The 18,294-nt window shown below is 39.9% G+C and overlaps 1 protein-coding gene across 1 annotated transcript; it reads left to right on the plus strand.

The window, feature by feature from the left end:
* Window positions 1-8,461: 8,461 nt before the first annotated feature.
* On the plus strand, window positions 8,462-18,056 carry LOC111341796 (protein mono-ADP-ribosyltransferase TIPARP). The gene is given in 6 exon segments (XM_088756304.1): window positions 8,462-9,563; window positions 10,798-10,954; window positions 11,251-11,440; window positions 14,439-14,650; window positions 14,945-15,112; window positions 15,740-18,056. Coding segments are annotated over 6 exon segments (2,109 nt in total). The 5' UTR covers window positions 8,462-8,611; the 3' UTR covers window positions 16,170-18,056.
* Window positions 18,057-18,294: the final 238 nt, after the last annotated feature.

Here is an 18,294-nt window from a genome sequence, read left to right on the forward strand (position 1 = left end):
CTCTACCAGACAGGAGCTGACTCAATTTATAACCGCAGTCAATTCTTTTCACCCGGCTCTGAAATATACCCGGGAAATTTCTGACAATTCTTTATCCCTTTTAGGCATCAAAGTTTCAATTGAAGGCAACGGTTTATGCACTAGTGTGTATTACAAACTTACACACTCGCATAATTACTTGTTGTATTCGTCTTCGCATCCATCTCACGTTAAGAATTTCATTCCTTTTTCTCAGTTTCTAGGACTTCGTCGTTTACGTTGTGATGACTCTGATTTCCACCACAAATCAGAGTCAATGTGCCAGTTTTTCGATAAACGTGACTACCCTGATTCTGTCGTTCAAGCGGGTTACCAACGCGCCCAACTCAGTTATTGATCAACATTCAGCACTACAAACGTCGCAAAAGGAAGATTCCGACCGCATTCCATTCACTCTCACGCTTCACCCTCACAACCACTCAGATAAATCCATCATTCTTAAAAACTTTAAATTAATTCAAAACGATCCAGATACAAGCACTATCTTTTCGCAGCGTCCGCTCATTTCATTCAAACGCGACAAAATTAAAACATAGGCAATTTTTTGGTCAGAAGTTCTTTTCAGACTAATGACCAACCAGGCACTTTTAAATGCGCTCGTGCACGATGCAAAACGTGTCCTTTCATTCACAACACTGAGGAAACATCGGGACCCAAACGATCCATTAAGATCACCGATCACTTCACGTGCACCTCCGCCAATGTAATCTATTGCGTAACTTGCACTTATTACAAAAAGATTTACATCGGCGAAACAGGCAGAAGACTAGGTGACCGATTCCGAGAACACCTTCGAGACGTGGAAAGGAATGACAAGGACACATCAAAACCAGTCGCTAGAAATTTTAATTTACCTAATCATTCTAAGTAACATATGGCAATCTGCGGTCTTTCCTTACACTAAGGTAGCACGGAAAGCCGCAAAACTATTGAACAAAAGCTCATCTTTCAAATCGGCAGTCTAAATCCCACAGGTATCAACGAACGCTTTTCATTCAAGTAATTTATTCGTGTTTTTCTCGTTGCCATGTTCCCACCAATCTCGTAGCTCCATTTTCTGCCTTTAAAAGCACGCACAACCCACAATTTTTCTATTCGCTCCGACGAAGGGCTAACGCTCGAAACGTCAGCTTTTATAACCGTAACGGTGGCCAATTTACCATTTCAACGTTCTTCATATATTCAAATTATACATTGCAAATGTTACTTGTAATTTATTTTCATGCATTCTAAGTTAAACTTTTTACATCTTTTTTAGGAAGAAGTTCCCTTCTTTGGGAACAACGAAAGTAGTGAGAGCGGGAGGATTTGATAGTGGAAGGTACAATTATGCACCTATCAATATACGCATGAAGGACAGGGTTTTTGAACAGACATGCTGGCCTGTGGTTAAGAATTCATCTTTTTTTATACATACCTGATTGCACTTAATTTTTACAACACTTAAATTGTGCAATTCCAGAAAAACTCCATACCCTCATCACTAAGGTAATTGGAAATTCCAGATGGGTGGGGGGGGGGGGGGGTCAATTTACCTGATTTTCCAGAGGGTTAAGACGTTTTTTATTTCATAGAAATACTGTATTTTTCCTTTGGAAATTCCAGAGGGGTGGGGGTGGTCCTTTGGACAATTCCTTCCGTGTTGGGGGTATGGATATTTCTGGAATTGCACATTTCATGAATTTCGTGATTAAAACAATTGTGAAAATTACATGATGGGCAAATTAATTTCAAGACTTTGTAGTGAAAGCATGTCAAATGTTTTTTGCAGAAGCGTAGAAATAAAGAGTTTCAACATATTGCCATCCAAAAATCGCGAAATTTTGGTGTTGCAGAAAGGAAGTGTAATAAAGTATGAACACAGATACATTTTGCAATACAAGACCACTGCAAATAATAGAGCTAGACACGGCAAGCATACTAACCGGTGCTAGCAATTTTGCTCCATTTGATATTCTAACATTTCCCATTGCCAAAGTGTTTAAAGTTCAGTTCTTCCAAAAGAGTTAACTCCTCCAAGCAAAAGCGGGCATATATTAAAGTGTACCTCAATGCTTGGATTTATAATTACTTATTTAATCGTTCTTTTCCGAATAAGAAAGAACACTGTTTATTAGACATCAATAGCTCCTTTGACGCAATTTTTTCACTGCAGTAAACACCCGCAGATAAGAGCACATGGATTAAGAACAACAGGCTTAAATTTGACAATTAAAGCACCACTTTTATAAGAACAAAACCAACCTGGAAATATAAGATGTTCTTATAAAATGGAGAAGGCATAAAAAATTATAGAAAATGTGTGCCTGCTGCCAGAAATTCACAGCTCTATCAGCTGTCATGTTGTCTTGTATCTGTTTATGCATGCTAATTGTTACATTATTGTCAATTTGTTCTATTATTAATCCCAAATATATGCTCAACCAACACTTTTTGCATAGTTACAGTTCTGTGTTCCAAAAAGAAAATTAAGAACAATTTAAGAACATCTTGAGGCTGATTTTTCACTAAGTACCCGATAAATAAGATCCTAATCAGCCTAATATAACTACCAAAATCGTGTGTTCTTATATGCCGGTGTTTACTGTATTCAAGATTTTTTCAATATCACCATTACAGGTATTTTTGTATTTTTATAACTTATGTAGTATTTCAGCAATCTGTAATGATAAATTACCGAAAAAAAAAAAACCTGGCACCAAAGGTATTACCATGGCAACACCAATAGACCTCCTCAGCTTTGTATGATTAGCCTTTTCAGATCACGTGATGTAAACATGATACCCTCGGGAGAATTAACTCTTTGTTTTCTCATCTTTTTGTAAGAGGAAAATTTTATCTTTTCAATAGAAAGATAATCATGTTTACCTCAAATGGCCTGAAAAGGACAATTTACATACAAAGCTGAGGTGGTCTATTAGCATGCCAGGAGTTGAAGTGTTGGATGTCTTTCATAGTACCAAGTCTGATCTTTTTCTGACCATCCCACCGAACTTATAAGGGAAAAATTGTTGTCTGGTTATGGAGTAGTGGTCTTGTGACTTCACTTCTTTGCTAATTTGCATAACTTAAAATCGTGAATCTCTCTTGTGCGAAAAGAGCTGCTGACATCAAATAAACAGCATTCTTCCCTAAATGAGAGTAGTGATTACCTTGTTTTAAATTCCAGCCTTGACGGGCACTTAACTGCTTGCAGCAAAGCATGTGAGCAAAGCCTTCTCCCCCACTGACATGATTTTGATTGGTGAATTAAGCTTAGAGGACATCCATAGTTTTGTGGTAAAAGAAGTGCTTCAGTTAGCTGGAAGCGATAATTGTAGACAATGCTTTGCAGTTGTCAGACCCAAAACAAACTGATGGACAATTGCAACATCCATACCCATGGACAACGTTGTCCATGGGTATGGGGGAGGGCAAACAACATTTTTGTTTGCCCCCCCCCCCCTCAAAAAAAAATCAAATATGGCCTGTTCCCTCCTACTTTTCAGAATCCCCAAGACTACAAAGTTTTGCTTCCCATAAATGCATGTACTGTAAGTGATGAGCATCTTGTGACAAACATCCTTGTGCATTAATAAATACTAGAATTTCAAGCTCTGAGTGAACCCTACCATTCAGAATATACATGTGAGAGGGTTACTGGTATTCTCAATTGCCTGAACAAGGGGTAAAGTGTAGCTGCCTCTATGCTCTACTCCTTGATGCTATTAGAGCATAAGAATATAAAAGGCATTATTTTTTTGCACCATCAGTTTGAGAACATTCGGTTTCACAACAGAAATATTATGTTTCCTTTTATTTTCGATATTCAAGAAGAGATTCAAGCCTCTAGAGACATGGACTCATGACGTTTGCATTTTGGCACATCAGGATTGTGGGTTTACTCCGACCCGTAAAGAACTCCTGGCCCTTTCCAAAGCGGGTCTTGGGAAAAGATGATGTCGCTGCATAGATTTGTATCCAGCAATGGAGAATTCATTCATTACAGTTTTGATCAATGTATCCAGTTCCTGTTCAGTCAATTTCGAGTAGCTGTCACGAACACCAAGAATGTATTCTTGAAGTCTCCTGTAAACAGTTTTGTTACTGACATTTATCAAGGTTGCAATATCAGTGGCCTTTTAGCCACTATCCAGTAAATATTCTATGTGTTTACTTGGGATGTTATACTTGGGTCTACCCCTTGATCCACTATGTAATAGTGGGGGCACTGAGGCACAATGTGAAAGCTCACTTCCAATAATATTATTGGTTTCAGTGGCAAGAAGGTTTTGTACTTTTAATAGAATTAGTGTCAATACCTTATCAAACTCTCCTCCAGGTCTTAATAACAAACTGAATATCCAATCAACTTTGTACTATATATAATCATTTGTTGTTGAGTGGCCTTCTATTTTGAATATTAAATCTTTCAATACACTTTTCAGATTTTGACGCACTATTTCCACTGGATCGCAATCCTGGCCTTCTGCCAACCTTCCTTGTCGTTGTTTCTGTTAGACTTAAAATGAACTTAAAGATACGTAGACAAAAACCACTGGATAAGAGGATTCAAATCTAAGGCTTCTTCGAGTTTTTTTTATGTGTAGTTAACGACCGTAGACAGTCCTTTTAGATAGATTTTGCTCTTGAAATGGAAGTCCAAAGATGGCGCACTGCTGAGTAAGATTGCTGACCATATATACAGTGGACCCCAAACCTCGTTCCCATGGTCTTCAAAATTACCAAGAAGACCCTGGGAACGAGATTGACGGCCTCGTCATAAAACTTCTTTCTCTTTGGCCATCGTAGCTTGATAAGAATAACACACAAACTGCAGTTACAAACATGACAGTAAAACGCATCTTGGAAAACAAGATTAGTAAACTTTACTTGACGTTTCGTATATTTCGACATACATCTTCAGAAGTCACAGTTAATAATACACGGGGCGACTAAGTTTAAATTCAAGATAAGTAACTAATTAACTGAACATTTTAAAAGACTCACAAGTGCCTGTCATACATCTGCTATCGCAGACCACGTCACGTCAACTGGTCACAACATGAAATGGGACCATTTTGAGATATTAGCAAAAGGTCGTTCTGATACTCATTGCAAGATAAAGGAGACTCTATTAATTCAAGAGCTTAAACCTACTCTAAACGATAATGTCAGCAGCGATAAGCTTTATCTACAGTAGTTTGCATCTTTATATGTATGCAAATTCTTTTCTTCTCGACTTTTGTTCGTTGTTTTGTTATTTAGTTACTTATCTTAAATTTAAACTTAGTGGCCGCGTGTATTATTAACTGTCACTTCCTAAGATGTATGTCGAAACATACGAAACGTCAAGTAGAGTTTACTAATCTTGTTTTCCGACGGCCTCGTCAAACTTCCCCTTGAGTCTTGTGCGGGGTAATTTTAAAGATGGCGGTAACCAGAATTCTGTGCGAGCCTGCTGATAATTACCCATAAAGCCCTGGGATCGAGTTACGATCCAATGCCATCGAAATATGATCCAATGCCATCGAATTACCATCCAAAGGCATGGAGTTACGATCCAATGGTATGGAGTTACGATCCAATGCCATAGAATTACGATCCAATGCCATCGGATTACGATCCAAGGGCATGGGGTAGTCTCAATTTTGTCCCAATTTCCCCTCCATAAAGAGCGAAAGGGAGTGGAAGATTTTCATCAATTTATTTTTGGTCATCAGACGTGTCGATGTCTTCGTGTTCCAATTCATCTTTTGCGGTGCCATGGATAGCTGGGTAGACCCATAAGTATTGGAAATTAACACCATAGTGGCCCTCTTGCTTGAAAATACAACAAAGAGTTGGGCGTGGGCACACTCGCGCTTCGTGTCCGGTAACATCACAATTGAAGCACATCTTGTTAGGGCATACATTACCAAAATTACCGGGGCAATTACATTTACGACAGGTAGGCATCTGGCTGTTGTACTTGATAAAGATTTGAAATTTGCCGAAGCGGAGAAAACTCGGGATGGGTTTATACACACGAACACAATAATGACGTAGACCGTTGTAAATGTTAGGGGCCCACGAATGTTTACCACGGCGGTAATGTAGAACGTCGCAAAAAGGTGACAGCCGCTTAATTATAGCTAAATCTGACAGTTCAAAAGGTGCATCGTAAATCGTCAGGAAAGTTTAGGGCTTGTCCACATCTTGAAGGGCGTAATTTTCTGAGTTAATGTGTAGAGAATTTAAACGGAGGAAGTTTTCCTTGACAGTTATGGACTTAAAAGTAACGACCACTTCGCCGTTGAGTTTTCTTTGCAAACATTGGATGTCAGTCGGTTAGACCTTCGAAAATGCCAGCGCGTCGAATATAGAGCGGGCAGACGTTAATTTATTGGGAGTAAAGAAGGCGGTTTTCGGCCGCTGTGGCATGTTATTCTCCACATGCCACACGTGTTGTTCTCTAGTTATGGAACTTGTGCCAGAAGTACGGGTAGCTCTCGATGCATATGATTGGACGAGTTTTCGGCATTTTCATTCGCGGCGTTCAAAATATCTTCCACAATCCCCTCCAAATTCGCAGTAGATTCCATAATCAAAAAGCAAGTTAAAGAAGGCCCAAAGGGCAAACTAACCTCTAGTTTGAAGATTGACTTGGTAAACCAAAAACACAACCAAAATTGTACTGTTTCGGCCTTCTGGGCCTCATCAGTGTAGTGCTGATTCTGGGATGGGGGTGAAGCTGTAAAGTCACCCCAGATGATTTCACATTTGTGGTACCATTTAAGCAATGCCAGAGTGCACAAGCTAGACACTTTAGAGCTTCGCACAATTTTACGACACGACTCATCCTAGTAAAAGCAAAGCTTTATAATGTCAAAGAGCTATATCTAACTGCAGACGTTACTGTTTCGGCCTTGTAGGCCTCATCAGTGCAGTTCTGATTCTAGGATGGGGGTGAAGCTATAAAGCCACCCCAAATGATTCCACATTTTTGGTACCATTTGAGCCATGCTAGAGTGCTCAAACTAGAAACTGGTGAGCTTCGCTATATATATATATATCGTTTTTTCTTTTTTTTTGTCTCGCAGAGGTAATAGCGGCAAATAATTCGTTGGAAGCTTGCTTATATTCTTCTGTGAACAACGTGAACGTAATCATTGTATGCAGTTTCTCAGTTTTTGAAATTTCTTAAAGTTTCAAGTGGATTTTCACCACTCCTCCGTTTCACGGCTATTTCCTTTAAAATCTTTTTTAAATATAACTCTTAAGAGCCTGTGACCATCAATATCGAGAATCCGCCGACAGTTGCAAAATTTCGTAATTCGTTTTTTTTTTGTAAAGGACCTTAAATGGCAGTTGTCCCTTCCCCCACTCCGTAAAGCAGTGCAACTTTAGTAACTTTGTATGATACAACGCGATGCAATCCCGCTTTTAAATTTTGTGTGCTAGCATGTGGTCCTTTTTCTCTTGGCCCGCCATAAGTGACGCGGTCAGGTTTAAAAGAGTTTGGACTATTTTGTAAAAAATTGCAATGCGAACCGCTTAAAGCATAAGAGTATAAGCGAGTATATCACGACCCATTAAAGCATAAGAGTATAAGCTCCCCTTTCATGAAATGGTCAAAATTATAAAAGTGAATAAAAAAATCTGGAATTAGAGTTTATTAAAATTTGAGGACATGCGTGCTTTTATAGGGTGGCGCGAATAATTTGCATACTATTTAGGTTTGAACGAAAATGCTAATTTTCCTTCTGTTATACCTTAAAATTTTTCAATTTTCTTTGGGCTTACCGAAGCAATAAAAAACAGGTAGTTTTACTAGTCATGTGCTCGTCGTATCTCAGATGTGTTTAATTTTTTTGACACAAACATGGTTGGCTAAGCTTTATCCTTGATCAACTAAGCGTTGGGAAACGTATTATTCAAAAAATATTACGCAGAGCATTTTCCTTCGAGACTTTTACAACGAGTAACAATTTCCATCATAATCAGTATATCTTAAGCAGAGTTTAATTTTAGCGAAATTCATCCTTGTTTTTCCGTTGTAGCAGGGGCCCACAAATTTCGACTGAGATGAGGCCCCCAAAAGTTATTATCGTCGCTCTCGCGTGATTCATGCCTCATCATTAAAAAACGGCCACTAATCCTTCAGAATCATCCTCATCTAAGCTCAGCCATCTCTTTATTTAATCCTTACAATTTAGGTGACTATATCTCCATCAGCAAAGCTAGAACTTTGTTGAAGAGCTCAAGGTTACTAAAGATCGAAGGCAACTGGTAATTCAACGTTACCAGTGGAAAAACAGTTGATATCGCGATGGAAAACGTTGATTAACTTCCCGTTTCAAACGCGCTTTCGCAGTCACTCCCCTGTTAATATTGACACGGTATTGAGACGAAATCGAAAACGCTAACCTCGCTTTCGTTAAAAATCACGCAATCACCACCTCCGGCTTGGACACCTGCTTTCACATTTGTAGATTTGCGAACTTCACCGATCAGGTTTCAGAATACTCTACTGAAGGCCATTTGAAACGGTAAACGAAACCTAGAAGATACACGAATCTTACCGCTGATATTGAGCAAAATCCTTCAATGCATGATGCCTCTAAGAAACAATTCGAGGAGCCATAGCGGAAGCTTCGAACAGAGCGAGTGGAATGGTTTTCATGGCAAAATCTTCGATAGGGTTAACCAGGTCAAGATGCACGTTAACTCTTTATGGAAAATCATACGTAGCAAAGCAAAGATGATTAACAACAAGATGGATCGCTTAAGTGGACATTCTTCGGCTGCTTACATGGCAGTTGTGGCGATAAAAATTATTGCCATGTGGCTCATGATTGTTGTTATGGTCGAGTGCGTATATCATTTACGATCTTGGTTCTGGTTGCTGTGTGGATTGTCGATTTCCCTCGCTTGTTTCGCTTTTAAAATGATCGCGAGTATCACAATGTATGCCTTCTATCTTATCTTCAAAATCGTAATGGAATCGCTGAGAGTTGCTTTCTACTGCATCAAGTCCACCATGTTGTTCGCATTATATGGCGCGTTCACTATTTTGTATTACCTATTTACATTATTCTCGGATTGGGCCTTAAATTTAAGAATGGACTGGAGAAGTTTTTTCCAACTGTGTTGTTTGTGTGGCGTCGTGATCGTGACAATGTTGCTGCATTGGAACAAACAAGGCACAAGAAATTTTTTTTCTAGCGCCGTTAAAAAGGTCAAGAGGTACTTCGATTCTATGTTTACCACCTTCAGTAGCCAAGCAAGAATCATTCAAGAGAAACTGGATCGTTTAAGCACACATTCATCTGCTGGTTACGTGGCAGCAGCGGCCATAAAAGTTTGTGTGATGTTTTTTGTTACCGCCATTGTTGTCATGTGCGTCTGGGTGGCGATAGAATATTTATTAATTTTATTCATCTGCCTCTTCTGCTTAGCTGTGATGTTTATCTTTGGATACGCAAGAAATATTATAGAGAAAAGTGCTTTCTTTCAGAATATACTGATTTCCTTCAGGAAGATTTTTATGGAATTGACAGACGGTAAGAAACACGATTGAATGCTAATTGATTAATCAGAAGTGACTGACCAACTGAGTAACTAACCGCTTGAATGACTAAGCGACCAACTGACTGACTTTCTAACTGACTGACAGATGGACGAACTGATTCACTGACTGACTGAATGACTGACTAGGTAGTCTGTCAACCACACGCTCTTTCACAGACCGATTGACTGACTGTCCAAGAGACTGGCGGACTCTGTGGCTAACGGACTGACAAAGCTAGTAATCAGTTGACCTGAATGACTTTATTACTGAATGACATAATGAATGGTAGACTGATCCACTTACTGAGTGACTGGCCGACAAAACGACAAACTTAGTTACCGGACTGATCTGTCATTTGAGTGGTTGTTCAAATGACAGGCAGACTAACTGAGCGACTTGACCTGTGAAATGAGTGTCGGACTAACCGACTGACATGCTATCTGTACATAGTTATTAGAAGGGGACTACTAACTATGATCTATCTGACTAAATGACTGATCAACGGACCGACTAACTAAATTATTGATTGAGCTACTGAGTGACAAACAAACCTACTGAGTCACTGATCGACCGATTTATCGATTTGTTAACTGACTTAGTGACTGACAAACTAACTTACGAAATGACCAACTAAGTGGACTGCCTCACACAATGAGTGACCGATTGACGAACTAGCTGACTAATAACTGATTGACCGACGGACGGAACGACTAACCGGCCCACGAGCAAACTGACTACAATTCTGACTGACTGACAGAGATATTGATTGACAAACTGACTGTTTTGCTGGTTTAGTGCTGTATGAATGTTTACTATCGAATGAATGTCTGCATGACTCACTGGTTAACTGACTCAGATGATAAGTGACTGACTGACCCACCAACCATGTGGCCGCTGAAGGACGGAAAACTTTCCTTTGACGACTGACCGGCTAGCTGGCTCCTTCAGAAGTATTCTTTAAGTACTTATCACCTTTATTTGTTGCGCTTCTGTTATATGCTTTTCTACCCTTTATTTTCCACATTACTTATTGTACGTCCCTTTGAAATTGGACGATATGGTGCGATAGGGAGGCAGGGCAAATTAGCTCACACTTTGATCCCTGGATCGAGGGATTTAAGAATGAGTATCAACAATTTCCTAGCTGTTAAATGCTGTTTGATCTCTCTTGGAAACAGTTATTCACTCAGAAGTTGTGTTCTCTTATCAAACCCTTTTCTTAACAGCTGGTTGTGAGTTCACCCTTTACCGCTGGCAGTTTAAAGAGGCAGATTCCTATTGGTGGGAGAATTTCGGCCCTTCTGACGAAGTGACTTTGGAAAAGCTTTACTGTGACGTTAATAATCTAGAAGTTCCGTTGAACCTTACAGATACTGCGTTGAGGTAAATTAATGAGGCTAGACAAGAAAGACAAGAGTAAGTAGCTAACGGTTTATAATAAGATAGCAGCTTTTAGTTGAGTTGCGGGAGTAATGAAAGCTGGATGATTCAGCCGAAATATTCCAGCGAAGCCAATACGTTCTAGCTAGTCAGATTATTTATACATCATGTCTCCAGAACATGCAAGGAAAATGTTTGCTTCTATTTCAACACTGTTTCATCTTGAGGCCCAGGCAGTTTATTTTTCATTATCTTCAACACAATTTGAAATGATCATTCCTTCTTCTTCCTCTTCCCAGTGCGTCATCATCATCTCAAGTGAAAGTTCATTTCGAGGAGATGTCCATGCACTCGCCCACCTCTTCCCAGTTCTTGCTCCGTCGATGGTCAACACCATCCTTTGTACAGGAGCCGAACAACAAATCATCTACACATTGGTTTTGGTATTGGAAAGACAATGATGGTTGGAAGAAATACGCTGAAACGATGGTAAGTAAGATCGATCTTCGCAGAAATGAACACTACTTGGGCAGTAGTGAAAGTAAGGCCTGAAAAAATTCAGGCCTGTACAGGATTCGAACCCAGGACCTCTGTGATACCTGTGCAGTGCTTTACCAACTGAATAATTTGGATATATCAACAAAGTTGAAATGGTAAATTGGCCACCGTAATGATTACAAAAGCTGACGTTTCGAGCGTTAGCCCTTCGTCGGAGCGAATAGAGGAATTGTGGGTTGTGTGTGCTTTTAAAGACAGAAAATGGAGCTACGTTATTGGTGGGAGCATGGCAACGAGAAAAACGTGAATAAATTAGTGGAATGAAAAGCGTTCGTTGATCCCTGTAGGATTTAGACTGCCGATTTGAAAGATGAGCTTTTGTTCAAGATTTTTACGGCTTTCCGTGCTACCTAAGTGCAAGGAAAGACCGCGGATTGCCATATGTTGCTTAGAATGATTAGGTAAATTAAAATGTCTAGCGACTGGTTTCGATGTGTCCTAGTCATTCCTTTCCACGTCTCGAAGGTGTTCTCGGAATCGGTCACCTAGTCTTCTGCCTGTTTCGCCGATGTATATCTTTTTGCAATAAGTGCAAGTTATGCAATAGATTACATTGGCGGAGGTGCACGTGAAGTGATCGGTGATCTTAATGGATCGTTTAGGTCCCGATATTTTATCAGTGTTGTGAATGAAAGGACACAGCCGAGCTTAGCCGAACTAGTGCTCACACTCAATTGTTTTTCATTCGGAAAAACTTCTTCAAACAAACCAATGGTGTAGCCATGGGCACCAAAATGGGGCCTAGCTATGCCAATCTTTTTGTAGGTTTTGTCGAACATCAATTTTTTACATATGATGCACGATCCTCGCAGTAGATAGCGCTATTTAAGCAATAGCGAAAATCAGACCTGAAAAAAATCAGGCCTGTACGGGATTCGAACCACTGACCTCTGCGATACTAGTGCAGGGCTCTACCGATTGAGCTAACGAGCCAACTGGGAGCAGGCCGTTAAGTTGATTCGTAATAAACACGTGAAAGTGATATATCAGATACAATGAATTATATGAAGTTCATATATTTTGAACTGCGGTATTAGATACGTATGATGCACGATCCTCGCAGTAGATAGCGCTATTTAAGCAATAGCGAAAATCAGACCTGAAAAAAATCAGGCCTGTACTGACTCGAACCACTGACCTTTTTCAGCCAATACAACGGGTCCAAACCTGAACTCTACGGTCGCTACATCGACGACTGTATCGGCGCTACCTCCTCTACCAGAGAGGAGCTCACTAAATTCATAACCGCAGTCAATTCTTTTCACCCGGCTCTGAAATATACTTGGGAAATTTCTGACAATTCTTTATCCTTTTTAGACGTCAAAGTTTCAATTGAAGGTAACGGTTTATGCACTAGTGTGTATTACAAACCTACAGACTGACATAATTACTTGTTATATTCGTCTTCGCATCCATCTCACGTTAAGAATTCCATTCCTTTTTCTCAGTTTCTAAGACCTCGTCGTTTATGGAGTGATGACTCTGATTTCCACCACAAATCAGAGTCAATGTGCCAGTTCTTCGATAAACGTGGTTACCCTGTTTCCGTCTTTCAAGCGGGTTACCACCGCGCTCAACTTATTGATCGACATTCAGCACTACAAACGTCGCATAAGGAAGATTCCGACCGCATTTCATTCACTCTCACGTTTCACCCTCACAACCACTCAGCTAAATCCATCATTCTTAAAAACTTTAAATTACTACAAAACGATCCAGAGACAAGCACTATCTTTTCGCAGCCTCCGCTCATTTCATTCAAACGCGACAAAAACATAGGCAATTTTTTGGTCAGAAGTTCTTTTCAGACTAATGACCAACCAGGCACTTTTAAATGCGCCGTGCACGATGCAAAACGTGTCCTTTCATTCACAACACTGATAAAATATCGGGACCTAAACGATCCATTAAGATCACCGATCACTTCACGTGCACTTCCGCCAATGTAATCTATTGCATAACTTGCACTAATTGAAAAAAGATATACATCGGCGAAACAGGCAGAAGACTAGGTGACCGATTCCGAGAACACCTTCGAGACGTGGGACAAGGACACATCGAAACCAGTCGCCAGACATTTTAATTTACCTAATCATTCTAAGCAACATATGGCAATCTGCGGTCTTTCCTTGCACTTAGGTGGTACGGAAAGCCGTAAAAATCTTGAACAAAAGCTCATCTTTCAAATCGGCAGTCTAAATCCCACAGGGATCAACGAACGCTTTTCATTCCACTAATTTATTCACGTTTTTCTCGTTGCCATGCTCCCACCAATAACGTAGCTCCATTTTCTGTCTTTAAAAGCACACACAACCCACAATTCCTCTTTTCGCTCCAACGAAGGGCTAACGCTCGAAACGTCAGCTTTTGTAATCATTACGGTGGCCAATTTATCATTTCAACTTTGTTGATATATCCAAATTATTTCGTTACTCCCGCCGACGCAGCCCCAAACAGTTTCTTTCGAAACTATCGGCCTTTACTAACTGAGCTAACAAGCCGCAGTTAATTTCTTCGGTTCTTTAACCGCAGTTCATAAATATGATCTTCAAATGTTTACAAGCGTTAACCCATCACTTCACGGGTTTATAAAGAACCAAAACAATGACCAGCTCCCAGTTGGCTTGTTAGCTCCGTTGGTAGAGCACTGCACCGGTATCTCTGAGGTCATAGGTTCGAATCCCGTACAGGCCTAAATTTTTTCGGCCCTATTTTCACTACTGCTTACGCAGTTCATATATATGATTTTCAGATATTCACAACCAATGGGGTACTGGTTTAGCAATTTGCCTCTTGTTAATGTGTGCTAGTGCAATTAATAATGAATTCAATACATAGGATTAAGTGATTGACGAACAACTGGCTGAGAATGTTATTTGCAACGAGCTTAAATCAAGACAGACCTCAAGTTCTATATCTTCTCTTTTAGCAGTCGTCTGGAGATATACAAGGAGAGATAGAGGCTGCCTATTTAAATGAAGAAGACACTTTTTCCTTTCGAATTGGTTCTCACAATTACATCCTCAAATTCTACGAAACGCCTATGTACCAAATAAATATCGACCCAGACATCCAGACCATGCGGACAGTGAGAAGAAGACCTGTGTTTGTTTCAAAACCAACATACCAGACCAAAAAGAGGTAAGTGAACGCTGAATGTGCTGTTGCCATTTTCACTTACTTATATCAGTTAAAAATAGAGGGACTTACCTGGCTCGAATAGCAAAAAGCAGTCCTTAAATTGTTATCGTCATCGTTGGGGATAGGGAATTCTTTGCGTGGTGAGGTACTCACCATCAGGGAATGAGCTTTTCTACTTGTTGAAAATTAAGATTGATGTTTCCTAAAAGCATGCACTTTAGTCCCCTCATCTCTGGATCTAACATATGGCCATTCGTGTTTCTCTAATTCATTCCTTTTTTATTACATTTTTAGTTATCCGAGAGGCATGGTTATAGATTTTGAACGGAATTGCTTGGAAAATGAAAGCGAGTAATACCAATATGTGAGTGAACGCTTTCACGAAACAATGCCAGTACACCAAGCCTCCATAGTGATGGTAGAAAGAATTTGGAACGAAGAGCTATTTGACAGATACGAAAGGTGAAACATTTAAAGCAGCTGATACTGTATACTAGCAAGGGAAGATTATGTGCGAATTTGCAAGGGACGAATGCACATCTTACGTCTGAGGCTGATTCTTTTCTGATCTGGTTCTTTTAAAAAAAAAATCAGTCTTCTGTTTGGATTACATCTAAGTGACGTTTGGTCCCTTAAAATCGGAGCTACGAAAAACTACATCACAATAAACTACAAGAGTCGTTAATATTTATTTTTTTTAACTGTCTTCTGCCGCGTTTTGCGACTCCATTGCCGACGTAGTCCAAAAATTACGAAATTTGTATGTCTGCTCTAAGTAATTTATTTTCTTGCGCGGGATCAAAGCGTGCAATCCCGATTGGACAAGACAAGCCCTTCTTGTCCGCTTGGGTAGCTAATCAGAACACAGGATCCGCTTCATTTTGCCCACGGGCACTACTTGCGATGTAATAAGAAGCGTTATAAAACAAGGAACAATGAAGTTTGCCCTAGGTATTAGTTTTCTTAACTGGGTATATGGGCAGTGCAGCTTGAGCACACGCCTAAGAATTTAAGTAGCCCCTTTACCCTTAACAAATGCACCCAAACACTTTTATCAATTAACCCTTCTTCTTTCTTTTATCAATCCAGTAAGCGAGAAAGAATTAAAAGGAAACTGAAAGCTAAAAGGTACGATCAGATAGAGAAGTTGTTGTTCCATGGTACGTCATCACATGTCGTTGATGCCATCTGCAAGCAGAACTTTGACCATAGAGTGCGAGGAAAGCACGGGACAAAGTATGGAGAAGGGAGCTACTTTGCTAGAGACGCCTCCTACAGCAATAACTACAGTAGTCTAAGTGGGGAAAAGACGAGATTCATGTTCCTCGCAAAGGTCTTAACAGGGGAATACACGCTCGGAGAGACAGGTTTTCTTCGACCGCCTCTGAAAGATCCAAACAATCCTGCCAGTGATTTGTACGATTCATGCGTCGACGACGAAAATCAACCGCAGATCTTTGTCATTTTTAATGACGAACAATGCTATCCTTCCTATCTAATTAAGTATGAGCTGTCATAGTTTTAGGTATCAAAGACTGGTAAATCGCCTCCCGGTTAGCTCAATTGGTTAAGCGCCGGACTGTTGTGCGGGAGGTCTAGGGTTCGAGCCCCGGCCGGACCAACACTCAGGGTCTTAAAATAATTGAGAAGAATATGCTACCTTTCTATAACATCGATCAAGAAAGGGTAAGATATTCTAGTCTTCTCGGATAGGGACGAATAAATGGTGGTCCCGTCTCCTGCAACTATTAATTAGTTAATTTGGTTAGGCAGGGGACGCTAAAGAACCCACTTCACGAGATTACTGTGATGTGGTCTGGCCTGGTTACTGGGAATAGGGGGGAGGGGGCATCTGTTATATTCGCTTTCATTTGATTGTAAACAGTTTAGCAGTCTGGTAAAGTCCCCCGTACAGTGTTGTAAAGCGCCATGAGTTTAAGATATCAGCGCTATATAAATACAAGTTATTATTATTATTACTATTATTATTATTATTATTATTATTATTATAAACCAAACTACGGCAGAAAGTCAGTCACAAGCGCATTAACCTGATTAGTTCCAGAGAGATCATTATATAAAATCCCGTCAAGTATAATAAAAAATTTATCAAATAGCTAGAAAATAAGTAACTAATGTTACTGTTGTAGATACTATTTAAGTCAAAATCGTGAAAGCATTCTTAAAAAGACCGAAATGGTACTCGACACTCGTCGAGTTCTAATTCAGGTGGTGCCAACATATCAAACTCACGGGGTACAAATAGTCTCTTACTGAATTTCGTGACCACGCCCACTTCATCGGCCCACTCAAATCGAGTGCGATTTTTGGATGTTATATCATCTTGCCGACTCTCTGTATAAAAAGTTAACAATGTACCACCGAAATATTGAACTATAATACCATGGCTTTCCATTTTGTGTATTTTCGTACTACAAAGTAAAGTTTTTCCCTCGTCATTTTCACCTTTTCCCGAGCGGGTCCGTCAAAATTAAGAAGGGGTTCGTGGTCAAAACAAGACCGAGCAAGGAGTCTTGGGCGATTTCTCTCTTACGCAAGCGCAAATTGAAAATATACCGCCAAAATCAAAGAGAGGAACAAATTTCCTTTGTTTTTATATGTAAATTGTCGAACAAGGAGCAGATTGAACCTCGTCAAATGGCTAGTCAAAACAGCCACACCTTCCACCTTTTGCTCGTTTCCTGTTTTATAAGCGTGAAAGCAGTGGGAGAAGAATCGGGTAGCTGGGAAAGCGCTTCACCATCGTTTACTTACGAGATAAACAAGTAAGATCTGTAAAGTTATTTTCCGAAAGAGTCGGAATAAGTACATTTTTTTCAGGTTAGATTGCTGTTTTTACCCTAAACGTCGTCCAATAAATTTTTGTTGCAGCCTACTAATCTATACAATTTCGAAGGAAAATATTCAGATGCTTCACCGTCCCCGAAGGGGGTTCTGTCCTGGTGTACCGGTTCACAAGGGAATTACCATTGTTCTTTCTTTGTTTAGGAGTTATCGGTTAGCTATTGTGTATCGTTTGGTCTTTTGTATTGGCTCTTGTGAACCGGTACACGAGGACAGAACCCCGAAGGGTCTCCACTCATCGAAGCGTGTACTGTAGCCAATGTAGTGAATTTTCAGTCTCTTGTTGGGTTTGTCAACCTCCGTGACTTCAATATCATACAATTTTGTATCTTTTCTCTGTGAAATGACCTTTTCAACAGGAGTGTATGCCGATTATTCGTTGCAGAACCGCTTTGGTTCTCTTATCTCTCTCTTAGGCTTGTCCGCCATTTTGAAAATTTACTCAGGAGGGCATCTGGGTTAGCGGCCGCGCCAGGCTGGAACCGACAAAAACAAATGTCCATCGCAGTGGGGAAACAGTTTGATATGGGGAACTTCCTTGTAATTGCTCGTGAATTCTGCATACAATTAAAACTACAGAACATTTCATAAAGGACAACCGATCATTTAACATACTTTTCTCCCAAGTATGATCTAATTGTTTTTTATTTAAGATTTTTGTAGCAAAACCATACCGCGAGCTGTGTATGATACAAAAACTTAATTTTATTGTTTGTAATCTAAAACAGAATCTCTCAATTTTCATTGTTAGGTTTAGATTTGTAAAAGCAACTATGTCG

The sequence above is a fragment of the Stylophora pistillata genome, chromosome 4 (assembly GCF_964205215.1).
Source record: "Stylophora pistillata chromosome 4, jaStyPist1.2, whole genome shotgun sequence".
Lineage (NCBI taxonomy): Eukaryota > Metazoa > Cnidaria > Anthozoa > Scleractinia > Pocilloporidae > Stylophora > Stylophora pistillata.